Source organism: Larus michahellis, chromosome 1 (assembly GCF_964199755.1).
Source record: "Larus michahellis chromosome 1, bLarMic1.1, whole genome shotgun sequence".
Classification (NCBI taxonomy): domain Eukaryota; kingdom Metazoa; phylum Chordata; class Aves; order Charadriiformes; family Laridae; genus Larus; species Larus michahellis.
Genome location: NC_133896.1, coordinates 42506206 through 42533393, shown reverse-complemented (window position 1 = coordinate 42533393; position 27188 = coordinate 42506206). Strand labels below are relative to the sequence as shown.

At 43.2% G+C, this 27188-nt stretch overlaps 1 protein-coding gene across 1 annotated transcript; it reads left to right on the top strand.

The window, feature by feature from the left end:
- Positions 1-8493: 8493 nt before the first annotated feature.
- On the top strand, positions 8494-26913 carry E2F7 (E2F transcription factor 7). The gene is made up of 12 exons (XM_074572649.1): positions 8494-8574; positions 11789-12064; positions 14018-14186; positions 16649-16930; positions 17578-17736; positions 18758-18895; positions 19709-19903; positions 20542-20626; positions 20934-21453; positions 22301-22571; positions 23800-24224; positions 25537-26913. Exons 1-12 carry the CDS (start codon positions 8494-8496, stop codon positions 25711-25713), a joined length of 2778 nt encoding a protein of 925 aa, XP_074428750.1. The 3' UTR covers positions 25714-26913.
- The last annotated feature ends 275 nt before the right edge of the window (positions 26914-27188 follow it).

Below are 27188 nucleotides of genomic sequence, written 5' to 3'. Positions count from 1 at the left end.
TGACAGATCTAGGGCAGCTCCAAGCAAACTGGCTAGTAGCTTTGGGGCAAAAAGGAAGAGTGGGGGCAAGGAAGAAAGAAAAATGACATAAGCAACAGTAGCTCTGACTACTATGCCACCCATGATGGAAGGAAGGATGCTGCAAACATGACCATAGGGACAAGCTCTTCTGCACTTCAAGAGGGTTTACCAGCTCGGGTGCAGGGTCAGATGGCATCAGCTTGAGTTCAGCGTCTGAGCAACACGCTTCTGAACCAAAAGCCGGAGTGTCTGTGCAATGTACAGTTTTGAGTTTCACCCCAAAGTTCAGTTGCTCTGAAGACTGCTGCACCAGGCTCTATCACACAGGATAGACACCCTCAGAAACCTGGGCTTAGGGCCTCTCAGCCATGTCCTTATTATGTCCTGTAGTCTGAGTGAAAAGGGCTTCCCACTAAGACCGTGGGCTCTAGGTTTTGGTGTGGCACCTACCTCTGCAAATGCTGAATTTGACTAGCACTGCTTCAGATCCCACTCTGAGGGCCAAGGACCTATAAGTTGGCGTTGACATCCCCTACATGCCTAAATCATTCCTTATCTCTGGCTCCCTCTACATAAACCAAACACATTGTGCTGCACTGGCCATGCAAATACGTTTGTATCAGTTTAGGGATAGCTATTGACAGTAGCTACAGCTGATGGTGATGGGGTAGGTAGCCCAGTTTCAGCCCTGTCTCTAGCCTAGTATCTTCCCAGGTGGCAGAAACTGCTCAGGCAAAAAAAAACAGGTCTCCTTCTTCCCCAGAAAAGCTGACTTCTGGGGTTTGGTCGTCGCTGTGCAGAGGCTTTTTTGGCAACAACTTTCTACTCTTAGAGGCTGAAGTCTGCCTAAGGTGCTCTTTAACTTCAGGTTTGGGTCTGATCAATTCCTTATCAATATCTAAGAGCTTCTTCAGCCCTGCTGGCAGTAGAGATTTTACCCATCTTTGCCTATGAGGAAGTGATATTCTTTATGTTTTGGTAGCCCTGCCTTTAGGAGCTGGCACCAGACAGGCCAGTTTTGTTTAAGCACAGTGCATACATAATATGAGGGACTGGTGGGAACTGCTCTCCTTTCTACACTGGGTTGATGGGCAGTGAGTCCAGTGACAGTTTTGCTGATGCACGGTTAACTTGCCAAAGCAGCAAGCTTTGAAGACGTACTGTAAATGGACAGCTGTGCCTGCTATCTTCTCAGCAGGTGCAAACTTCAAACAAAGATAAAAATTAAAACCTGGCCAAATTTGCAGATGAGAAGGCCTGTCATATAGCAGATACAGACTGCTTGATGAGAAGAGCTCTTTGCAAATGGAAAACTTCTGTACACACTCAAGGTATCCATTTAGGAAAAGGGAACACAGGTCCCTTTGAATAGCCAAGGGGCTACATAGTTGCAGCTTCAAAAGACCTAGAACCCATGGCAGACCACCATTTATTACTGAGCTCTCTTTGCAGTGCAGGTACAAGGAGGACTAGTGCGATCTCCGTATCAGAAGCAAGGAGCAGAGCAGTCTGGAAACTTCTGCAATACGTTTTTCCATCCTGATTGAAATGCTGGATTTATCAAAACCATAAGCTTCACAGCTACATATGTATACTTTGACTGATAATTTGCTTTGTGAAAAATTAAGAACGCCAAACCAGAAAATTCTAAATTTCCATATGAAGCTTCAAATTTACTTCTGCTAAAGGAGAATCTTTCTGCAGTGCAGTTTTCTCAGGGAGCGCAGATCAGTGGTGGGCAATGATTTTGTACCTGCATAAATCATTAGTGAGACCGGTACAGTGACAAAATATAAATCTTGGTATTTTAAAAACACATGCAAGAAAATTGGAGAAGCTGTTAAAAAAACAGAAGTCATTTGAGAGCATCAGAAAATGGCTTTTGAGAGAAATTAAGGCTCTTTTTCGGAGTCTGTTAAAATGAGCAAGAGGTGACTTGCTTATGGTTCAATACTGCCATGGGAAAAAGCAATACTTGAAAGGCCCTGCAGTTTAGGGTAGAAAAGCATAACAGGAACCAATGCCTTGAAACTGAAGCCAGACAAAATCCAATTAGAAATAAGGGAAAAAAAAATAGGATGGGATCACATTTAAACAAATAGTAGTGGAAATGATGGATTCACAGTCTTTTGCTGTCTGCAGATCAATACCACGTGCTTCTCTGGAACACGAGCTTTAGCTAGGCAGAAGTCCTGAGGATCAATACAAGGGTAATGAATGCAATTCAATGGCCTGCAACACATGGGAGGCCAGACCAAATGATCTAATGGTCCCTCTGGCTTTATAATCTAGGGACAATCATATACGATCAAAGTGTACAGGGCAGAGTAACAAAATGAGTCAGGAGTGTGTACAGTGGTCTTTGCCAGGACTACTGTGCTACAAAATTAAGAAACATGGGACTTTCTTTTTTCTTTCGTGCCTGTCCATCTGTTGATTTTGTTCCTCCATCGGAGGATATTTTGTGGATCACTGACTGGAAAGGGTCTTCCAGAATTCTCCCTTTAGCACATCACTAGGGTCATATCGGGACTTCTGTTATAACATTTATGATCATAATTTCCAGGTAAAAGCCTGCTTTTCATATTCTGATTTTCCATGTTTTGTCTCAAGAGAATTTTTTAAAGCTGGTTGTCCTGGTTTTGGACTGAAATCAGGAGGAAAGCCATTCATCTGTAAGAAGATACTTGGAATTCTATTTCACTGCCAATTCAAACAGCCAAACTTTCAGGTGGCAGGTCCATGGAGGACACTAACGCTGCTGAACCATTCTGTGCAATGAAATAGCAGCACGTGATCACAAGAGAGCAGTTTTGAATGTCTACAGAATGGAGTACATCCTTCCAGTTAAACTACTGACAGTTTTATGGAACAACAAATACTTTTCTGTGAATTTTAGGCAGAAATGGTTATGTAGCAGTATTTTCTTGCTATTCCACAGAAGAAACAAAGAACTTTTAGATCGAGGGCTGTCCAGGGTAAAGATACCACGTGCTGTGCAGGAAGACAGGGCTTCAACCAACTATCATGATGGCCTTCTGGTGTCCCCATGTAATACTTGAGTAATTGCTTTAATAATTTTAAAACTGTTTTGCACTAAACACATTCATTCTTTGTTTACCCCTTTTTACTGAAAAGTTATTTACCTGAAGCCCTAGTAGAGAAGGTTTACGGTATGGGACATTAAGAAAACTATATCCCACTCAGAGAAGAGTAATGAAATTATAACTTTACACAGAGCTGACCATTAATAGCAATTTAATTTCGGCATGCAATAACCACTGGGCGTGTAATGCTACCTTTGTGAAGGATTCAGCTTTTTGCAAAAGCGGCAGCTGGAAGTGATTTTCAGGTGCAAGGCTGATTAAAGAGGCATGTGATTTAGTGAGCTACCTGCTTCCTTATGTGACCTTTGGCAGGTTACTTGAGATCAGACCCATAAAAGGACCAAGGCACGGCCATGCCAGTTGCTCAGCTCCCAGAAGGGATTTCTCCAACCAGCCGGAGCAAAGCGCCAACCTACACTACCCACTAGGCAAACAGCTACCAAATTCCTGTGAATCTCCAGCCCTGAGCAGGGCTGCATCTGAATTAGGCAATGGGAAATACCGAGGATCTGAAGCTCTTCTGCCAACTTGTAGCCTGAGGTTAAATGCCACCAGCACCTTCCTTGATCTGGATCCAGGGAAATCATCTACTCGATTTACAGATAAGACAGAACCAAGGGACAAAGCAATGATACTGATAGAGCAGTTAAGCAGAGCGCTCCGAAAAAGGGGAAACTCATTCAATGCCTTCCTCTACAGGAATGATTTCAAATGTACATATCTCAACCTGAGCCACCCAGTTGTGGTCTACTTGTGGCCCTTCTCTGTGCCTCCTGTCAGAGCTGGGGATCTGTATCACAGTGCATACAAACTTCAAAAGCATACAACCCCGCAGCATGGTGAGAGAAGTGAGGGTTGGGGTCCCACTCCCAGCTCTGCTTCTTTATTTTAGCCATGGCTACTGATGCCAAATGTCCATAGGATCACTTGTAATGCAACCTCTTTTGGTTGTTTTGATTGCCAAATGGTCATGGCTTCCGCAGATGCAGAATATGCCTAGCCTAGGCAGCCTGAGGTCGCGGAAGGGTGGGAACTTCCAAGCTGCCCCAGGTAGGAGATGACACCTAAGCCAGTCCCAGCTTGGGAAAAGATCTGCAACAGTCACCAGGCATGCCACCGCCTTCACTGGTGAGAGCACTGGTGTCCACAGATCCCCTGATGACTCAGCAATTGGGTGACTCAGTCTGGCTTTTAATGGAAATAAAACCTCATAATCTGGTCTGTGTGGGGATCTGCCTCTTCCTCACTCATAGCTTTTGAGCTGAACTTTCAAATATCAGCCAAAACAGACAGAGAAATATAATTTTCCAGCATAACTGAGCTCATAGGAAAGGGCAGCTGGGAAGAAGAGAGAGGAACTACTAGGTCTTTGACCTGTCATATTTTTTGCATTACAAGAAGTCACACAGGTTTAACGGTACTGATGTCTTCAAAACTATTTCCTATTCTGTGATAGAGAGTACTGTTGGATACGTGGACATGATTTGTTTGTATCCATCTCCTCTGCCAAAGGTATTGGCTTTTGATCCCATAGAATTAGCACCTTCACCTCTACCTTGCATGAAATACTGTATTTTCAAGTCTGGAAACACATGGAAGGAAATTAATGGGAACACTTAATTCTTAATAATATTCACATTAAGTAGAAAAATATGTATATTAGTCCATGTGTCATTCGTACAAAATTGTAAATAATCAGACAGGTGTTTTTGGTCCTGCAACAAAGTAATATAACAAAAACATTCAAGAATAGGCACTTGTACTTAAACTTAGTAGTCTATCTGTTAACTCCTTCCTGCCAGTTGTAGTAGATCACCTGTGCATATACAGATAGATATAAAATCACCTGGGAGCATATTGTGATATACGTGTGTATGGCTGCAATAACTAATCTTGTCTGATAATCAGCAAGTTTCTTTCAGCTGGTACAGCCAGAAAAGGAAATGCACTGTCATAGTTTTGCTCTTAACTCACAACATGTTAACCAGTTGAGATTTGCATTTCATTACCAGAGGAGATTTGGATGTTTATTTCACTGAACAAAGAATAGGCCTATTAAAGGCGTTACAGTACTGTGTATTGATCTTAAAGAAAAGATTAGTGTTAACAAATACAGTGTATTTTACGTTATATATGTTCCTCACACTGTGCAACAGCTTAACACGTTAATTCTGAACATTCTCGTTTCCATATTACAGAAGAGTGATTACCGTATCCCCATCACTGCCAATACCTCCCATTAAATACAAACCATTTCCTCAGACTAAACCAGCACCCAGTGTCCCTTCACAGCCCCTGCAGCTCCCACAGCTGCCCACCTGGTGCTACATCTCACTTCTCTTCTCCCACCATAGTCTATACACACAACTCACACCCCTTATGGTACCCAGTGCCAAAGTGTGCTCCAGCACTCCCCTTAAGCACAAGAGTGTCCCCTTTCTCCTTCTGTCCCTCTGACTCTTTTTTTTTTTTTTTCTGCTTCCCATCCACATGCTGGACTCCACCACACCTCCCAGGGCTGAATTTCACCTAGCAAACAGGCTGGGCTTCTAGCTTGTCCGAGATCTGACTCACTTGTCTCATCTTCAACAGACAGCGGGTTTTCCAGAACAGAGCTATTACATAACTTCAGCCAGCTTCCTTCAAGCAGTCTCAGCAGTTCAGCTGCCAAGAATACCGTGCTTTGTAAAACATCATCAAAATTAAAGGAAGGTGTCAAGCTTTATTCAAATTAGCTCTCCCTTGATGACTTGTAGAGACCATTAGTGGTAAAGCAATTTATATTGAGAGGCATCCTTAACTTAAAGTAAGAAAAGTCATAAACCATGAGAGTTGATTAAGGCTCCAAGTCCATTCCAGCAGCAAAACGATGGTATTACAAGTCAGAAATATCTCAACTAGATGTGCCACATTGCCTACGCAGCCTGTAGTTGATGTTGACAAGTATCTGGACTTAAGCCTCCTGGGTCTCATGCCAACCCGCAGATATTCTGCTTAATTGCTTAATAAATGACCAGATTTCTAAAGCCAGAAGCAATTGTAATGATCAAATGACCTTCTACAGGCACATGCCATAGTATTTTAGCAAGTGACTCAAATATTAAGGTCCTGACCGCCATTAAGCTCTAAACCAGAAAGTCTCTGTACTAGAGCTGCAAATGCAGTTAGACCTATTAAACTTTCACAGCTTGTAATACCGTATCATAGATGTTATTAATTGGCAATGGAGCCACAGTTCCCTGTGATAGATCTAAGACAAATGTCTGAGAATGAATTTTCTAAGTAGTTTTTGTTTAAGTAGACAACTAAAGTGGCCAGATGGCAATTTCATGTCACTGGGGGTGCAGCACGCAAGCAGGTCCTCAGCCGCTAAACTCTCTTCTCAATGTCTTATACCTCGGCCTAGAGTACATGCCTGAGCTTGTCAGTCTGTGATGCCAGATTCTTGTTTTCCATGACTCTGCATCTCTCATGATTCTCATGAGTCTATTTTCAGGGTTCCTGTGAGTGAGAGCAGCAGTAATAGTTTACTCATTAGAAATGTCTCTTTCCAATTATAACTGCTATGGATCCAATACATACTGAGAGACATACTTTGTAATTATGGAATTAATTTTCTTCTAGACGATAGAAAGACCAAGGCTTAAAAGCATAGCGTAAAGGGCTTTTTTCTTTTTAATTAAAAAGAGGTTCTCTGGGAGTTTGTATTTCATTCTCTTCAACAAACTGCAGTGTACTGGAACCTGCTGAAAAGAAAAAATTAGAGTAGGTTAAAAGCAAGTGAATTAAAGTTAATGCAAGAGACTTAATATCTGTTATCTACATACCTATTAAAAAAAAAAAAGAATTTCTGTTCCTCAAAAAACAAATTATCAGAACTGTGTACTGTAGTTTTTGTTCTGTGACAACTCATTACTAACTCACAAGCACTTTGAGAAGGAAATCCTCCTACAACAAAACAAGACACGAATAATGCAGCAGCATGTCTGTCATTAGCATAACAAAAAAAAATCTTAAGTACAAACTCAATTAAAAAAGCAAAATTAATTATACCGCACGGAGATTTCTCCAGAATGGGTCTCAAGCTTAGAGCAATCACTTTAATGTCTGAAGTAGTTCTGCTATTATTTTGACAATTTTCCTCTTATTTTTTCATAACATTGTGTCTCCACAGCCAAGACAGAACCAACTGAAAACTCATCACTGTAGAGCTCCACAGGCTGCCTGCGTTTGGTGTGTTAACTTTGGACAAGGCTCTTCCTCCATCCTTCCCTTATCTCAGCACAGGGACAACCATGGAGCAGACTGACTCGGGGCTGGTGAAAAGTTTCTTGTGTCCAGACTGCTCCCCAAAGCTTCTGCTCGCTTTATCTTCCCGGCAGCCCACCCGTTTCAGGGGATGACCCTGAAAAATCGCACCCCGTTCGGGATACCCAGAGCTGCGCCGCAGGCTGCCTGCCCGGGCCATCCCCCGTCCCCCGCCCCAGTACCGAGCACCCGGGGAGGAGCAGCAGCAGCACCCGGCGCCCAGCCCTCGATTCCCTCAGCGGGGAGCCGCCATAGCCACCGTCGGCCCGGGCTGCCGCTCTCCACCCGAGACGACGCCGTCTTTCGTGGGCCGGCGGCCAAGGGACAGCGGCTGCATCCGCCTCACGCTGCTTCAGCCCTTCCTCCCCCCTCAGAGTCTGAAGGCCTGATCCAGACGGCGCCGGACAAGATGGTCCCGGTCCCCGTCCCCCTCAACGGCGGCTTTCCCATCAGGAATGAGCCCCTCGGCGACAGACCCGCCCCCACAGGGACCCGGCGGGAGCCTGGACCTCCCCGGCGGGGAGCCCAGGAGTTGGCGGGGGGAAGCCCAGCCCCACCTGCCGCCCGCCCGGCCGGCCCCGCTCGCCCCGAGGCGGCCCTTTCCCGCCTGCCAACGGCCCGCCTCGCGCTGGCGGCCCGGCGGCGGGAGCGGGGGGCGGGGAGGGAAGGGCCGGCGGCGCCCGCGCGCAGAAAAGGAGCGAAGCGGGACCGCGCGGGCGGGAGCCCTGCTTGCCGCGCGCCGCCTGCCCGCCCGCTGATTGGCCGGCTGCTCGGCCGGGGCTCCCCGGCGGGCCGCCCCTGATTGGCCGGCTGCTGAAGCGATGCCGCTGAGGGCGGCTGGCGGGAGCGGCAGAGCCGCGCGCCCCCCGCTCGCCCCAGCCGGGCCACCGCCGCCGGGCTGAGGGCGCCGAGCCTCCCGCCGCCCGGGCGGCCGCCCCCTCCCTCCCTCTTTCCCTGGGAGGGTGTCCCCGAGCTGCCGCACTGCCCTCGCGTCCCGCCGGGGCCGGGAAGCGGCTCCTCTTAAGGGCCGGGCTCAAAGCGCCTTCTGGCTTTGCAGATGGAGGTGAGCGTCCTGGCGCTGCGGGACCTGGCCGGCGGCCGGCCGGGGCGGCGGGGCCGCGCCGAGGGGGCCCAGAAGGTGAGCGGGGGCGCCGGGGCGGGCGGGGGTCCCTCACGCATTACTCCGCTGCTCCCGGTGCGGAGCATCGCGGCGGCCCGGGGCGGGGGTTGGGGGGGGCGGCCGGGAGTGCAGAGCCCGAGCCCGGGGCGACTGGAGTTGAGTTGGCTCGGGCTGGGTGCGTGCCCCGGATCGTGTCCCTCTCGTTCCCCATGGCAACATTTGGGGTGCTGCCCATGGGACCAGCGCACCTGGTCTGTCCTGCCACGGTGGTCTGTACAGCAGCACCTTACCTGGTGGCCCTTGGAGCATAGGGGTGTCTGGCCCTACCATTAGGGTAAAAAGACAATCCAGTAAACCACCCGTGAGTCAAGCCACCGTTGTCAGCAATTGAAGTGATTATACTCTGACATTATTCCCAGGGAAACAGTTTTTAGTTTTCACTCAATAAGTAAAACTCTCTAGGCAATCTCAAGCATCCCAGTGGCTACCACTGAGTAAGGTGGAGGAGACTTTAGTACAGACTCACTGTTCAAAACCTAACCAACACCAGGCCTGACATGACATGGGAATAGTGTGGTCCAGTTATTTAGCAGCAGTTTGACTGTGCTGATGTACATGTCTGCTGTGCTTGCCTTCTGGCCTGGAAAAGTATGCCTGTATCCATACAGTGGCGTTCCTAGGTCAAGAAGCTAAGTAGTGCCACTTGGCAAGGAGCATGCTCATCATTCCTTTCCTGCCCCGCCAGCCAGGAGACAGGATATCTAATCTCGGGCATACCTTGCTCAATAATGTCTCCTGAACTAGACCAAATTCACGACTTGCTGTCCATGCTCAGTCTGAGTCTTCCAAAGATCACATAGTTTTTGTCATACTTGGCTCCTATTGTCTCAGATATTAGTTTCAACTCCTGCTTATATACTAAGTTCATTAAGCCAGCCTTTCCTTTCCTCTTGTATTTGTAAGCCATCTCTGCTTGGATCAAGGTGAATCTCATAGTTGGTAGTTCTACCAACTACCCTTGCCATTTTGTACAATACAGCCAGGAGTTCATGGAATATTGCATCTACTGAAAAAAAAAAAAAAAGAGAGGAGGTAAAAGCATTTCTTACCTTAGCAGGCAATTATGACATACAAGAAATAAAGATCTGAAAGGTTGATACTAGGTGTATACCTCTGTTGTAGTGCCACTACTTTTTTTCATTGTGATATTTGCACAAACATGAAGATTTGAGGTAGTAGAACAGCAGGTTGCTTCAGCTGCCCTCACTGCAGTTCCATTAACACCAGCCATGGTGAACAGGAACTTGAAGGGAAGGCAGACTTTCACCATTGCAGATTAAGTGTTGATTCACTGCCAAATGTGAAATTGCAAGAATATATTGAGTGCCAACACTATGTGAACATATATTCCAAGAAGTAGCATGGCCTCTAAATTGACCCCTATTTATCACTGTGTGGTAAGTTACAACTGGCTAACTGTTAACTGTAAAAGGAGATATATTTATTACATCCTTTTGGGTAATTCATAGGTGAATGTATGCAGAAGTGTTCTTCATCAGTGCTCAGAGCACAATGCTTTTGATGTGCCAAATTTGTTTCCAGTTTGAACACTACAGAAGTTCTAGTAAAAGCCAGCTTCAGTTATTACTGGAACTTCTTCCTGCTTTCTAGCTAAACTGTACCTGGTAAGGTGATATTTGGAATCACCTATTTAAATATCTATATCAGCTAGTGATAGCTGAATTGTTCCAAATAAAACTTGTGAAAGTTCTTACCGAAAAACAATAGTAATTTAACATTTTCTTTCAGGCTATATTCCACTTCAGAATTGGACTTCTTGCAGCACAAAATAAAATACATAACAATATTCAGCCTCAAAGTTGTCATGTTAGATTTTTAAAACTCATTTTGAAAAAAAAAAAAATGAAGTAGTAATCTCAGTCTGAGCATGAAGACTTGCTCAGTTTGAGACCAACACCAAAAAAGCCACAGCTAGACCGAAGAGCAAATGACTACAAGCCTGATTTATAGTTTAAAAGCAGTTTGCTGTGGTTCCAAAGGCTTCAGTCCCAATTCCAGCAAATTATAAGCTCTGCTAGCTTTCTGATGATAATGTCTGCTTTGCTTTCTCTCTCTCACTTCGCTCAAGGTGCATGCAATCATTTCAAGGAACTAAATCTAGACACTACTGAGCAGTATTAGCTAGAGCTCCAAAAACAGTGTCCTGTTTGTAGGGTATTACAGAGAATCAAGGGATAGCTGGGCTATCCAAGAACAGAACGTTGATCTTCCTGGGCAAAAAGAAACAACTTTCTGCATGGGCATTTCTGGAAATCTGCTCTGTGCCACGTCTAGGATACCTGGACCTCAATTTTTGATATCCCACAAAGAAAGCTATATGACATCCCGTCTACTTAATTCCTTTAGTTTTCATGAAGTATTTGCACTAACAGACTAGGGTGAAATAGTATCTCTTGTTGCTCAAAAATGTATCTCAGCTCAAGGATACCATTGATGCTTTCTTCAGTCAGTCCCTTGACATTAGTTGATCTGTAGTGATAATTCTTGCAGTAAGAGGAAGGGGTAAAATTGGACCCAAAGATGAAATATGAAAAAAGTTTGATTGCAGCATTCAAAGAATGATAAAAATCAGCTGATGAATTAGACTTTTCCTTCTAGCAGCTCTTAGCTGTGTTCAGAGAATACAGTTATGGAAACTTTCTTCATTGCTTTGGGCAGCAGATAGTACAGATGCAAAGCTTGCTTCACCTGCACATGAAGCTACAACTGTTTTATTTTGACATTTTATGACAGTCTGAGCTGTATCCCCAGCATGGCTTTTCACTGGGGACCTTTCAAGCAGAACACAGTGTTTTCTTACTAAGTGTAATACGGCTAATGCATTATTTCAGTTTCAATCCAATTTGGTGATTTACATTCATGGGGAGCACTGTCTTGTAGTAACTGTCAGAGTTTATAAGCCTGGTAGGCCACAAGTTGGACTGGTTGACCTCAGGTTCTGTGATTCAGGGTAGTATCTCATACACATTGCCTCCAGTACGCTAGCATGTAGAATATTTTACCGCTTCCAATGAAGGCAGAAGAATTGTGCTTAATATAGCTATGAATGCCAAGACATGAGTCACTGCAATTACCTTCATAAAAGCAATGAAATTGCTTGTTGGACTGTTTTCTTTCCTGTTGTTTTTAAAGAACTTTTTGTTTTTAATAGGAAAACATATTTGATCGATCCAGGATGGCCCCAAAGACTCCCATTAAGAATGAACCAGTTGATTTATCAAAGCAAAAAGGCTGCACCCCGGAAAGAAATCCAATTACACCTGTTAAACTCACTGACAGACCTCAGCCTGATCCCTGGACCCCCACTGCTAACCTGAAGATTCTTGTTAGTGCTGCTAGCCCTGACATGAGGGACAGGGAAAAGAAGAAAGAGCTCTTCAGACCCATAGAAAACAGTGAGCAGAGTGACACACCTGATTCGTTACAGGTGAGACTCAGAACACAATTACCTTATGTTCAATTAGGACTCAGACCTTCCTTAAGTTGTTCCTCAGTTTTCTTCCAACTGGTCCTTTGCTCCCTATGGAAAACTGCAGAATTGTAAAACATTCCCAAGGACAGTTGCCTACGCAGCACTGGCTGAGCAGTAGGACTTTCAAAGACTAAAAAGTAACTGTCTTACTAGTAACTGACCTGAGACCCCTCAAGAGCCTGAATATTACTCAAAAGGACAGTGAAGGAAGTAGAGCTTAAATGTGTAATTTTTCCCAATTTAAGTAGTTCTGATGCTATTTTCTGAACCACATTAGAAAGAAAATTGCCAGGTCATTCTTAAACAGACAGGCAGCATTTGCAATAGCATTTGACAATAGGAGGGCATATTTTTCAATGTATGTTTGAAATCTTATACCTTGTCCACAACAGCCCGACAGAGTGGTCAGTTGAAACCTTTATCCCCCTTTCCATACCAGCCCCCAAACCAGTAGTCAGAGAGCACGGTCAAGTGTTAGGAAGACTTTCACTTGCCAAGACTCAGGCAAGGAGGGGGCCGATCCCTCTCCTCGCTTTAGGGAGTCTTACCATGGAGAGAATGACATCAGGTCGTAATAAGTATCATTACAGTTTTCTTTCTTCAGACTTTTTTTTGTTCCTCCTCTGGTGATTTCAGCGAAAGGAAGATAGTTCTGGGGCCCTCCTACTGAGAAACATCATTTGATAGGTAAACATCACTCTTTAAGTGTAGATTTTACAGCATCTACAGTGACAGTAGTCTGCAGAATTCTCCAGTTTAGGTAGTCATAAAGGAGCAAACAGTTCTCTAAAGATAATTCCTAACATAGCTTCCAGTAAGTAAAAAACAGTCAATGTTAAAGGTTAGTTTATTACCACTCCAAGCCTGCCAAGATATAGCGTTTTTGGGGTGGCTACTATAAACGGTTCAAATATTTTCTAGTTAATAAAACTTACACTTAATAATTTTCTCCACACAGAAATCTGAATTACAACAGGTGTAAGAGTATTACTATAAGAATACCTGATAAAACTCAGATTCAATCACAGCAACAGCCTGCCACAAGGTCACTTAGTCACAACCAACAAAGGACAGTTAAGATCTCATAAGCAAGAAAACATGAATTTCAACAGCTGCCACCACTCTCAGCTTTTCTTTGCCAGAGGGTGAGATTATCTTGTTTTTCCTTTTTTGACACAGAAGCAAAACCACAAAGTTACCACTGCAGAAAAATCCTTCATCATTCTCATTTTGTAATAAATAAACATACCTCTTCATATATTCTTGCCATCACAGTTTTTTGTGGTTTTTACTTTTTTTTCCCCCTGCAGGGACAGAAAGACCATATTCAGGCCATCCTATAGACTTCACTTAAGCTAACAGCTTGACTGAACTTAAGGTTCAGAGATTGGGTGGTGCCTTTTATAGTCTCCTAGCATCAGTTTCTCCCCCCCACCCCCCCAGCCTCCAGTTTTTTAAAGTTATAGAGGCACTGTAAAGGGCAGTAAAATCTCTTGAAAGGTTTTGCAGGAACTCTTTGATGGCTTGTACATCTTCTGGTTTATTAGATCCAGTGGTGTTTGAGGGAATATTCCTCCTCCTCTCAAAAAGGAACATTCCTTCCAAGTAGGATCTTACTATCTGCTAGTCTGGGGTGTTTGGTCTCCCTGTTTTATTTCCTTATGCATAACCATTATTTTATGATCTTGCAGATAAGAGTTTTTCTGTAGATAACTTGGGTGGTGAATTAAAAAGAGCTTGCAAGCAAAAAAGTATCACCCAAGTGCTCTGTGTTTGCAAGGAGTCCATGTTTTTTTTATTATTAGAAAGTCCAAGCTTAAATATTGCTAACATTTGAAATATGTCTCGCTTGGCTATGCCTTGCTTCTAAAACTCTGCACTAAAGGGTTAACATTTATTTTTTAACAGTATGATATGGTAGACGACAGCACGGTTGATGAATTTGAAAAGCAGAGGCCCAGCAGAAAACAGAAAAGCTTAGGACTCTTGTGCCAAAAGTTTCTAGCTCGCTATCCAAGTTATCCGTTGTCAACAGAAAAAACTACTATTTCTTTGGATGAAGTGGCTTCAATTCTTGGTATGTATGCCAGCAAAAATGGGGTAACTGTTCACCTGGAGTAACTCAACAGGAGGGCCTTCAAAATATCAACCTTCTTACAGAGTACATTCAAGGTCTGCCTTTCTTTGGGTCTGAATGCTCTTCTAATCTTACTAATCAAGAATTGGCAATGCCTAATATTCCCAAGTGTCTTTACTGCTTTATAATGCTACCATTTTGAAATCTGCTTTCTGACAGTACTTTTTACTAGACATATCTGTCCTCCAACTGTTTACCAACTCTGTTGCTTTCTTAAATTTTCAATTTGCTGAACACTGAAGGAGCTGTGAGTTAACAAACCCTCTGAAGGAGGACTTACGAACAACAAATTTTGTCAAAATGGAGTGTCTGGGGAAACAATTGCAAACTAGTAGGTGTAAGAAATCAGTTGGGCTTATTGCCTGACTTCAGAAATGTGCCTGACATTGTGTCTTCCAAGATCTCATGGTTCATCAAGGTTATCTTAGCTTTAAATATTGTCTTCTGAGGGGAGGTTACTAGGAGACCTGCAAGAGTAGAATGAGAAAATGTGTTGTGTTGAGGTGGCAAGAAGGTATTCAGTAGCCTGTTTGCTGGGTCTGCTGTTAAGTTTCGTCTTAGGTAAAAGATTAATGATGTATCTGAGAGAAGTAATACAATTTGGGAGAGCGGACTTGGCCACGTCACACCAATAACAAAAAGATCGAGGTCCTTGGAGAGTTAGCCTGTTAGCTAGGATGGGCTTTCAAAATTGGATTTAAACTAAATAAGTGTTGTATCTACATTTAGAACTCAGGTATTTAACAGAAAAGAGGTAGCAAAAATGAGGTGTGTCTGTTTCGGGGAAAAAAAGGAACAGAAGAGTGATGTCCGCTGTGACACTGCTAAGAAAGTCCTTGAAATACTTATTTATTTGCCTTGGCAATGGGAAGTGGAAATAGGAGAGAATTCAGATGAAGTAAATAGTTAAATAAATTACTTTTTAAATTAATTGTTCTTTTAGATTTTGCAGTTACTTCTTCCTGTATTTGCATGAGATGCTCGTGCTCCAGCCTTGTACAGCTGAACATGAGTAGTGCTTTATGCTGTGTTGGGAGTGGCACTACCTTTCCTAAATAACTAGAAACTTTGTTTTAAAACTTACTGTTGGGGATTTTACCTCCCAGAAGGGGGTGTGCTTGCTCTCCCTTCGGTTTTCACTTTCTTGCTTGACTGTATGCACTTGCTTCAGGGACCACAAAATCAGTCACTACTAATGTTGCTGCTCTCTGTGTAACAAATGATGGTTGTAATACAGCTTTTGCTACAAATGTGTATTGCTTTGTTCATTGAAGACCTATGGAAAGCCCATAAAGGGGGCTGTGCCGCTAGTGCCTGTCAGACACCAGGATATGTGTAGCACTCTTGTTTTTCCGGAGTACGTTTCACTCCAAGATCTGCACACACTTGGAAATACTCATGAATTGTTTATCTTAATATCCGTTTGAAGCTGGTAAGTATTATCTGTATTCTCCAGATGGGTAAACAGATGCATCAAGGCCTTGCCTTCCACAGGGAAGTCTTTCAAAACCTTTCCCCTTGGCTAGCACTTGTTCTCCTCAGCTCATGTTAACTGTTATGGGATTTCTGGTGCAAGGGATGCCACCAGCTGTATGCTGGTGCACTGTGTTACATATAACAGCATGCTTCAAACAGCGCTGGACACAAGTACTCAGGACAGTGAGCAGAACCACTGGCCTGTTCATATTCAGTTCCCTCAGTCAGACTGAACCCAAGTTGGACGTATTTCGTAGATTTCCCATTGATGCAAACCCAGCCAGCACCGAGGACTTCTTTCCGCTGCATTTGGGAACAGTAGGTCTCATTCTCCTCTGCTTTGCACTTTGTGAAGCCTTTGGTGCTCCTTTGCTTGGTACATGCTTAGCAAGTAATTGTGCCACTGGAAAAGCAAGTGGAGGATCACACTCCCAGTGGTTCCTGTAGGAGTGGGCTTTTATATCTCCCTTGTGTCAGTGCCAGGCGCAGACCCTTTCCTGCCCTCTGTTACACACAGGTATGTGTCTGAGCTCTGAAGGTCTCTGACAAGAAGGGCCAAAGTGCTCTGAATTCCTCTGCCCCTATTCCTCAGGGCAGTCTGGATAAGTCTGAGTGAGGGGGGCTGGGCAGACTGCAATCAGTTCTTCTAAACGCAGTGTAGATGCTTTGAGCTGAAGCAATGGTTAGGCCTGCAGTTAACAAAATAGACAATGAACATCATACCATGGGGTTGACCATACATAAGTCAGTTCTTAATTGTGCAAATTTGGATGGATCTAATGTAATGTGTCCAGGTGAACAGTGAAAAATGTATTGTGAACACTCAGTATTAGAAACAGCCTGTTCTCTGTTCTGCTTCTGTTGAAGAGCACATTAAAACTACATGAGCATCTATGTCTTTTTTATTTCTTCCCTTCTTAAAACAGGAGTTGAGCGGAGACGAATTTACGATATAGTGAATGTCCTGGAGTCATTGCACTTGGTTAGCCGCGTGGCCAAGAACCAGTACTGTTGGCATGGGCGGCACAACCTAAGTCAGACTCTGAAAACGCTTCAGGAAGCAGGAGAGGTGCAGTATGGAGAGCTAATGACCTTCCAGCACAAGGAGCAGGACTTGGACTACAAATTTGGAGAACGGAAAAAGGAAACTATTCCAGATACTCAAGATGGACCGTTACTGGACTTTTCAGAACCAGATTGCACCTCTGGTAAGATAACTAACGTGTGTGATGTGATACACAGACACAAGTCTCTTTCTCCAGTTTATGTGACTTTTTCCCTTGCTTTACTTTTAAATTAAATAATTTTTAAAAAATATTCTTTGCAAAACGGTGCTCAATTCACTGTGGGGGTGACAGAATTCTTCCTTCCATCCTGTCCCTACCATGGATTTCAGGACAGATTTTCCTTCTGTCCTCCAGACTGGCAGGAACTTTTTCCAGACACTCTAGTTCTGCATTCCCCACCTGTACCTGACAGTAAATGCTTTATCCCGACAGAAGGTGCCATCTTCCATTTGTCCAGTGTTTGCATACTGCCCATATAATAGATAGTGTTGAAGTTGCAAAGTCCGTTGCGGTCACAAAATTACAGTGGCGCAAAACTGTGCAACGTAACATAGAATCAGCTTTGGAATCTGACTTCCTAAAAGCTACTTCTGCAAGCTTTCATTTTTATTGCCTTTTGAAGAGAGACTTCCGTCTGCATTATTCAGTTATTTGCTGCTTTTCAAAAGATTTCTGCTTCCGGACAAGGAAATACTTTACTGCTTTTGTGTGTGAGAAACCTACTTGTTAGTTTTCTTGCTGTGATGGATGACATATGCTAAGAGGCTTGGGTATTATTTGTAACACAGCATCTGCAAACAGCAGAAAGGACAAGTCGTTGCGGATTATGAGCCAAAAGTTTGTCATGCTGTTCCTTGTCTCCAAGACCAAGATAGTCACTCTGGACGTCGCAGCAAAGATACTGATAGAAGAAACCCAGGATACAGTGGACCACAGCAAATTTAAAAGTAAGCTGGCTATTGACGGACCAATGAATCAGTCAGTGAGTAAAGGAAACAGGGCCATGTTTGGACTGACTCCAGTAGGTAACAACAAGAGCAGGTCGGGAATCTTTTGCTGAAATATGGTCTAGAGTTTTTTTAATTGCAAATGCCAGTTTATGAAAACAGAGCTTGGGGTGGGGAAGAGACAATTTGACAATTATCTCCAAGTTTTAGCTTCAGAATGAAGAAAAATCTTTTTTGTTGTTGTTTGAATTTTTTTCATACTTTAACTCTGTTTCCTGTACTGTTCTGAATGATGTTTCAGAACTTGTTGAAATGAAACATTGTTTAATTTTACGGAATTCATTTTCTTTTCTGCAGAAATGTATTACTTCTTTTCACCCCAGAAATTTTTCACAACTGGATGGCACAGTTTGCTTTTCAATTAGTGGGCACTAGTACTTAGATGCCTTGGGCAACATGGAAAAACTCAGCATTAGTAAACAGTTCTTCTAAAATAAAGACTTTTATTTTACATTTTAAAGCACTTTTGAAATAAAGAACTTGCACTTCAGTCTTAAAATTCTACCCCAAATACTGTGAAGGATGTGAGAAGTTTAGCTGGGCAACCTGTGGGTGTCATATTTAGCTCAAATATGTTATTTATTGGAGTCACAGAGAGTTTTCTAAGAATGTTACATTTTTAAGATAATAAATATGTGTCCTCTTTTGCCCAAGTGCTTGTTTTTATCCCACGTGGAGGTAGCTGCCTCTTCTGGGCAAGCTGCTGAGCTACCTCAAAATGAGATAGGTGAGCTTAAACCTGAGCAGCTAAGATAGGTGAACAGCTAAGATATGAAGAAGCAACAAGAAGCAGGTGGGAGCTGGCATGGCAGGCTTCACAGGAGGAGGCTTAAATCCATCCCAATTTGATTTTACCCACCTTGTCTATGAAAGCTGATATTCTGGAATGAAATTACCATGTAAATATGTACTGTACATTGTAAACATGACTGTCTTGACTATTTATGCCCTTTCTTGTTAGCAAAGGTACGAAGACTGTATGATATTGCCAATGTTCTCACCAGCCTAGGCTTGATCAAGAAAGTTCATGTCACGGAGGAACGAGGACGCAAACCAGCCTTCAAGTGGATTGGGCCTGTGGAATTCCCTGGAAAGACCGGTAAGTTGTGTAGTTCCCATCTCCTTTCTTTTTATTTTGATAGTCCCTTCCCAAGTGGCAATAGGTTGTTTTCCATGGGTAGAGTGGCTTGGGATTCATTGTCCACCCTCTGATTATTAACTGCTGGCCAGCTCAACATTGTTAGACTTTATGCTGAGAGTATGGAGCTGTCAAGGGATGTTGAAGGATACTGTGTCTTGCTGGTATTTTTACACCAACTTACATAACTGTATGAATTGTAAAGCAATGTCAGATAGTGCCTACATCTCCAAATCCTACAGCTCCAAACACACAGCTTTTCTGGGTTGCAAAATCTCTGTAATTCCATCATAACTAGACAGTGAATTACTGTCTTGTAAGGGGACTTACCAAGGTAGAGTAGGGCTGTTTCTTGCACGTGTCCCCTCATACAAAATGTTTATCTGCAAAGAAGGAGGCAGTGGGACAGAGCGTCTCTAAGCTGCTGATTCTTGTCTAGAAGCCAGAGCAAAGGAAAGTCCTTTGCTAATATATTTGGGTCAGGCCAGTGCCAGGACCAAGCAGAAGTGAAGGATAGTCTTCATGCCATCTTAGTACCCTTTCTTCTCTTGGCTATGCATACTAGACTGTAGCTGCTACTCCAGCTGCCATGGAATGGAAAGGTGGGAAGCCCTTATCTTGTCTATCGGAGCTTAGGTCTGCTTCGGCGTTGTGGAGTCTGGGATCATATAGAGGTTACCTCTTCTCTTGTGGCCAAGTTCGGTAACATGGCAGAGGCCTAAATGATGAGCTGTGTTCCCTGAAGGACTATTGTAAAAAATTGTGTTCCTACAGATGAGCCGAGAGGGAATAACCCAACATCTGATCCTCTGCCACGGACGCATAGAGGAGTCTGTGCCCCATATCAGATCTGTGCTACTGGAAAGCAAAGGTTTACACGTCATGCTTCATTTAACGGCGCACAGCCTTGTGAAGAAACCAGAAGGAAGGTCAGTTCTGAGCCCAACAGCCCACGTCAAGAGAGGCAAGGTAACTACTGAGGAAGCATGTTCTTTTGTATCCCACTGGATCTGCCCAAATGTGGGCCCACCAATTTAAGGCACTTGACTGGGGGAATCAGCCTGATTAAGTAAGTGAATTACTCTTAGGAGGTGCCTGTATTTCTACTGTCCATGTGATGAGACTTCTGGCTTGGACCCTCCCGTCAAGTGCCTAAAGTTAGATGAGATGAATCTGGGCCATACTGCCTTGAATCTGCAGTTTGTTTTTTGGTAAATGTTTCTGTTCTTCACTAACTGCAACTATACTACAGCTTCTTCTGTTAAAATTTGATATAGATAAGGAAAGATTCTTTAGCCACAAAAGCTTGCTTTATTTTATGGTTCCTAATATAGTGGAATTTACTGTAACAATCTAATGGATAGCTGTTAAAACAGATAAAGCAATTACAGGGCTTTTCACAGTTCCCTGTTATAGGAAATTATGATGTCAAGCACCTCTCCGGTGGGACTGAGAGTTCTGAGTGTCTTGCATGTTCTAACTCTAGGTGATTAGTGGGTGTTATAAAAATGTGCCAGGATAGAAAAATTATATCAATTATATGGCCAGCATCAAAATATACTTGGTAAACCTACCTGTTATTAACTGAATGCTCCTTTTTCTTTTAGCCTGTATTGTGAATTCAGATGAATATTGCTCCAAAATGATAAATCTAGCAGCTGTCTGCAGGCAGAAAATAGAGGAAGATACTAGGTAGGTTGGTCTTAACTTCCGTCCAGTTTTAGCTTTGTGCTTGTTATGTTTAGTTCAGGGCTAGATTTCATTGATGAGAGTAAGATAGAAAATTGCCAGATTCTCATTATTTTAATGCTGATAGGTCTCAGCATGGCTTGCTTTATTTTTTTTCAAGTGATCCCCCTTGTAAACTGTTCAAAAGTAGTGGTTATGGGGGGGGAATTTTTCCATGTTTATGTTCAGCAATGTACCTGTTTGCTTTTAAGGATAAAATAGAGTTTAATTTTGGACTAAATATTTTTCCCCTTTTCATTACTTTTTTTAGGAATAAAGCTTGTGCCACAGAAACGATATTAAATTCAGTAAGGAACCCAAGCACAACCTCAACTCTCTCCCTTCTTCCAGTTCCTGGGGACTCTGATTTTTGTGTTAACCCTTTGCCTCAGGCAGTTTTCCCTATGGTTCAGGCAGACGTGCCAAACCTCGCGCTGCTAAATGGGGTCAGCAGCCAAAGTCTACATCCTTCCATGCCAGCAGCCTCCAAAACAGAAGATGGAAAACCTACCCTGCTCCCCAGCCAACCCTTCCTGTGCTTTCCGTCTTCATCCCTTTTTATGTTTTGTGGTGGTCTTCAGGAAAATAACTTGAGGGAGACCCTGCCCACCACAGGAGAGGTGGGAAACAGGAATGCAGAAGCTCAGGCTGCAGTACCTCCAACTGCCTGCCAGAAACGCAGCTCCCACAAGTGCACATCGCCCTTTGCACCTGTAGATGATGAAGAGCCAGCTGCTAAAAAGCAAACCATGGAACAGAGTGATGTGCCCCTCTCACTTGTAGTACCCAAGGTAAAGATGTGAATTTCATTATCACTTAGGCTTCCTGTTAGCAAGGAAAGACTTTTTCCTAAGACAGTGTTTTCAGAAGTGAAAATTCACTGCACCACTCTTGTTACAGATGTAATGCTGCCTCCCACATGTTAATAAAATTGTAAGGGTGCTGTGTCAGGAAGTATAGGCATTAACTGGGAGATGTTTTCACACTACCAGGGGAAAATGGGCTGTGATTGCTTTGCATAGGGAAGTGATGGTCAGCTATTCTTTGGAATCAGTGTCATGATCATTGTCTTCAACAAAAGGCCTGCCAGAGGGGAAGAAATCAATGTGACTGTTACTCCTCATCTTCTTCTGTTAGCTTGGGCTTTCCCAGACAGCAGCAGCATTGCTTACCCTAGTGAGCTATGGCAAATGTGTTTTGTACTTTTCCCCTGCTCTCCAGCCTGAGTCCCTCTCTCTCAAGCTCAGTGTCGCCCACAGCAGGCTGGTGAGAGAGGAGATGATGGTGAAGGTGAAGTGCATCTATCTCATGGTTTTCTTAACTACTGAAAATGAGGGTCAGGCTCAAGGTGTTTGAATATAAGCCATTTGAAACAGGTGTTTTTCCTTGTCAATAAAGAGAAATGAATCCCTAAGTTCAGCTATTTCTTATCTGGTGTCTCCAAGTACTGAGAGCGAACAGCAGCACAGGGCTTAGGCATCACAAACAAAATTTTTAACTTAGTGACTTGCTAAGGAGTTTTGTGCTGCCCCTTTCGCAGGTGCACATTTTACTCTGTAGCTGAGGGAAGCGTATGAGAGACATTATACTGTGCTATTTCGTTTTGGACTTGTCATTTCCTCTTTTGTTTTTGCATAGAAGCCTTTTGAGTCACCCAAGGCAGAATCTATCCCAGGAAGTGGTTGTACACCTGCTGTACATCTAGAAGATTTTCATCTTGACCTTGCAAGTCCTGCTGCTCCAGAGGCTGCAGACAAGGAGTCTACTAAGCCTTTAGATTCTCAGGAGCAAGAAAAATGGTCTCAGAATAACAACCCTGATGAACCCTCTCCAGGAAAAGAGCACATCTCTAAAGAAAATGCCAATCAACCTTTCCTACCACAGTATCTTTATGTTCAGCCTACTTCTGGTAAGGACAGCCCTGAGATCCGGCGGCATCAAACTTCTGCATCTGTTCACTGAGCTGTTCAAATAGGGAGATCTACAGATAGGTGAATAAGTCTATATGTGGCACAAAAACTGTCAGCAGTTCTCTGTAGTAGTTTAATAGCTCAGAATTCTTTTGACTACAGATGAAATGTTGCTTCTCTAAAAATATGAGCATTTTTCTGAGGTACCCAAAAATTAATAGAGATAAGTAATGTGTGTTTTACACGCTTGAACTATGTGCAGCAAAAAAGACACCTATCCAGCATTCAAATCTCAGGGGAGCCGTAAGTCTAGGTTTGGCAGTAAGGCAGCCAGAATAGTACAATAGCATTTCCCTCAGTGGGTGAATTTAGTCATCTGTGAACTTTGTCCTGTCTTGTCACGTGGATCATTGGGATAACCCCACAAAAACTGAGACACTGTGAGTGTAACCTGGCCTGCTTGTAGGACACAGTAGGGATGGCGAGGAACTAGCTGAAAGTATCGCAAAACGGTGTCCACCATTTTTTGTGCCTGTGTTTGTGTGGAGTGGAAGAGTCTCTTGTGGGAATGGGATACATGTGGCAGATTTCCATGACCACTACTTTAGTGTTTGACTCACTTGTGGCACAGAGTGAGGTCTGTGGGATTTCACTTACAGGATGGAGATGCTCAGTTTGAAAATGTTAATCTTGATGTTTTGGAAGGCCAGATAAACTGGGAAATGGAGCAGCTTCTGTTTCAAAACAGTATTTCCACTGTTTTCAGGAAAATGAGAGTCTTCGGGGTATGTCTTCTTGGGTGTTTTCCATTTGCTGGGGTTTTTTTCCTCATTAAAAGCAGTGTATATGTTTTCACGTAGCAGAGGATATGATTCCTGTTAGTGAAAAAAAGAGTTTGTTTAACCAATATGTTGCTTGTAACTGAAGTTAGAAGCAGAAAATATCAAGGTGTGTGGTTGATACTTAACATGAACAAAGTAAACGGATGCACATAGAGTGAACAGGCAGTAGGTAGGGAGGTGGAGGCAGGTAGAGAAAGGAAGCTTGACACAAGAGTCGTGGGTTTGTAACAGTTTTCTTCCTTCTTTTTTCTTCCTTTTGTCACAGTTTTCTTCCCAGGCTTTTTCTTTGTTGTCATCCCTCTTTCCTGTTCTAGATGAAGTTATAATAGCTTAATTTCAATTTGTCAACTGTATTAATGCCTTGCTTTTTCTCTCTTTGGTTTAGGATTAAGCAGTTTTAATTTCCTGTTCTCTGCAAACCAAGCCCCTGGTGCCTTCAGCCTGGCTGCAAGCCAGTTACCTTCTATGAGCGTCCCCTGTGTCGTGGTGCCGTCAGCAGCCATGGCTTCATTCCCTGTCGTCTGTTCTCCTACAGTCACTGGTCCTCTTTCCCCAGTTCCCGATGGCTCCTTCTCAGCTGCCACCTCTATGAATTTCAGTGTGTCCGGCCTGGCATCAACAGCACCTGTTTTCATAGGCACCACAGCAGTGGTTACCCCCAAGGTCTCACCCACGCCTTCGGTGGATCCCCAGCAACCAGCTCACCCCACTCTGCACCTGAGTCCTGTTCTTGCAAGGTCTTGCGGTGCCCTTAAACTGGACTCCCCTGTGTGTATGGGGCATCCGGTGACTGTTCTGAAGCTGCAGCAGGTAAGAGCCAAAAGTGGTTGAGTGAGGATGAAACAGCGGTGCCTGGTCACTGGGACCGAAGGCAGCTTGCACTGCAGGCTGGTGCTGGTGTGTCAGAGTGGGAAGCTGGCACACTGGGAGCTGGTGTCTTCCACTTAGTTTGCATATCCATCTGCAGTAGCGGCAGGGCTTGGGACAGTGTTAAAAACTTAGCCCAGCATAGCATCTCTAGCCCTGAATGGTGAAATGGGGAGTTATAAAAATTTCACAGGAATTTTAAAATCATAAAAGTCTTAATCTTTAAAAATCTTATGGGAATAGAGAAAAAATGAGCTACAGGGTTTTTTCCCCAGAAATCCAAGTCAATATTTTTTCCCCATTTGACACCATCGTTGTGTATTATGCAATGGCTACAGAAACACATTAGGAAGAGAGGAGGATTGTTTGTCATAATTCAGGAGTTAACTGGCTGCAACGCTGCTCAGGCAGTAGTGTCCTGGGTTACCTCCTCACCGCTGTTCTGATCTCTGTTCTGAAAACAATTATTGTGAGTTTTGTTGATCTTTTTATAAAGGTATTTTTTCAAAATTCTACCACGTTGCAAGTTAGAAAAAAGAGAAATTTAGAAGCGAAGGACTCATTTATCTGAACTACAGTCAGTGACAAAACAGTCATGTCACAGTGTGTTACTTGGGTCTTTACAACTATTAGCAGTGACATTTTGGCACTGCTTTAGCTTACATTCTTAAATCTGTGATTTGTTTTCCTGTTGTCTAATGCAGTCACAAATAGATTGAACTTCTGGAAGCTTTATGAGTGTTACTTTATGTTTATCTTGTTCGAGCTTTAGAAAAAGCCTTAAATAGAGACTGGTTGGCAGACGATCTGATTGGAGATACTAACATTAGAGGTTGTGGTAGAGTGACACTTAAAACACAAGTGGCCAGGGTTTAGGAGACTAATTTTAGATCTGCTTCGATGCTAACAAATAACAAAATTGAGTAAAACATCAAGGAAGGGAAAGAGCCATTTAAGCTAAAGGACAAGATTGGCATAAGAATGAATGAGTATGAACTAGTCGTGAATACATTTAAGTTGGAAATGAGATAGAGGCTTTCAGCTTCCAGAAATGATGTACTGGCAGACATCTCCAGAACAAAAAGGGGTAAAGCCTGTAGCTTTTTACGTGGAGCTTCTGAAAGGATGTGTGATGTGGTTCCCTACAGTAGCAGGGTACAGGGCTTAATGTCTACAAGCTGTCTTCTGTTTGTGTGCTTGCATGTAAGCTTTGACAACACCCGATTGAATCACCTTGGTTTTGTTTCACAAATAGCCTTCGTCAACTCCTCTCACTCCCAAGAGCATTCGTCCTGCACGTCATGAAGCATTTTTCAAAACTCCCGGAAGTCTTGGAGGCCCTGTTGCATGGAAGAAAAATGAAGGCAACCAGACCAGAAATGCCAGCTCTGTGCAGAGGAGACTGGAAATCTCTAGTACCAGCCCTGACTAACTCCAGTCATTGCAAAGGGTGGGCAGATTGTCCTAGGACCCTGTATCCATTACAAGAGAACAAGCTCTTACCCGACAAGAGGATGTATGTTAAAATGTCATCCCTTTTGGCTTGCTTCCCTGCTATCTATTCACCCACCCGTTCTATTAACCACCACCCTCACAAATCATCCTTGATACGGAAAACCTTTTACTGAGTTGTTCCTTCGGTACTGATTTGAATTCAGATGCTGTGCTTCACATGGCCTTGCGGGCATCAAATTGTATTTGTGGTTTTAATTCGGAAAACTGTTGCTGTGAGGAGATGCAAACAGGTTTCCTTGGAGTCCCCAGGGGTTCTTTATTCATGGTTTTAAGTGTGATGTCTAGCACTTATCTGGGGTAAGCGTTTTTTTTGCATGTACTCGACTTCCCTGAGTAAATCTGTGGTGAAAATGATAAACTCGTGCAGTTGTGAGAACAACTGCTTCCTTGGTTCCAATCTGTCAAATCCTGCCTCTGCAGTGCACCCTCATGCTATTTATTTTGTACGTTGGAGTGGGATTTAGTGCAAAAAAGTTTTTTTGCAGCTTCAGAATACAGATTTTCTCAGGGTAGGATTACTTGAATGTCAGTTGATTGTTGTACAATTTGCCCAGCACTTGTGGTTAGAAAAAATTAATCATAACTTAACACAATATGACTGAATGTATACATGTGAAAAATATTAAGACCAAAATAACTGTGAATGTTAACGTTTTTATAATTGTGTTAATGAACTGTATTAGTCCTTGGGTTGTTTTTTTTCGTTTACTCTGAGCAAAATGTAAAAGTTAGATGTAAAGAATACAAAACCTGATTCCTTAAATAAGTTTAACGAAGTAATTTGAGAGTGGCAAGCCACTGAGAGGCCTGTGCTAAGATTTCATCTCCTGTTAAATATATAGTCTAGGCTTTATGAGCAAGGAACACTGGTGAGTCATTAACCGCATGATTAGATTCAGTCTAAGCTGAGTCTATTTAAGTGCCTATTTAGCGGTTTACTGAAGTCTACTTAAGGGGTATGTACTTAAGTGCCTAAATCTTCACTTACGGGAATTTCATAACTAGTTAATAGCGCATTTGAGCGTACTTGGAAGATAAGGGAGATCTTATCTTTTAGTGCACATCTATCTAAACCATTAAAAGAATCTGAAAAGAGCAGGAGCCGTGAATTTTGGAAGTGGGAAAAAAATTATCTGTATTCCTTAGGAGAAGATAAAGAGGAAGAAAAGTCTAACAGTTAACACTCAGACTCGTCAAATGATGCATGGTGCTATTAATAGTATAGGACATAATTTTAAGAGTTAATGCTCTTATGCTTGGGTATGTTTTCACTGGTGCAGCAATCTGCAATTAAATTTGTGTGGTTTCCTGTTTAAAAGGCAGAAAGTGTTGCTGTTGACATCAAGTTACTCTGGATTTTTAGCAAACATAGGGCCAGCATTGTCAGCTCTT

What these genes read in the sequence shown, in the direction of transcription:
- E2F7 (XM_074572649.1), top strand. Translation starts at nt 8,494, where the DNA reads ATGGAGGTGAGCGTCCTGGCGCTGCGGGACCTGGCCGGCGGCCGGCCG. An exon ending in GGAATTCCCTGGAAAGACCG is followed by an intron (nt 18,896 to 19,708) that starts GTAAGTTGTGTA and finishes GTGTTCCTACAG; the next exon opens with ATGAGCCGAGAGGGAATAAC. An exon ending in AAAATAGAGGAAGATACTAG is followed by an intron (nt 20,627 to 20,933) that starts GTAGGTTGGTCT and finishes TACTTTTTTTAG; the next exon opens with GAATAAAGCTTGTGCCACAG.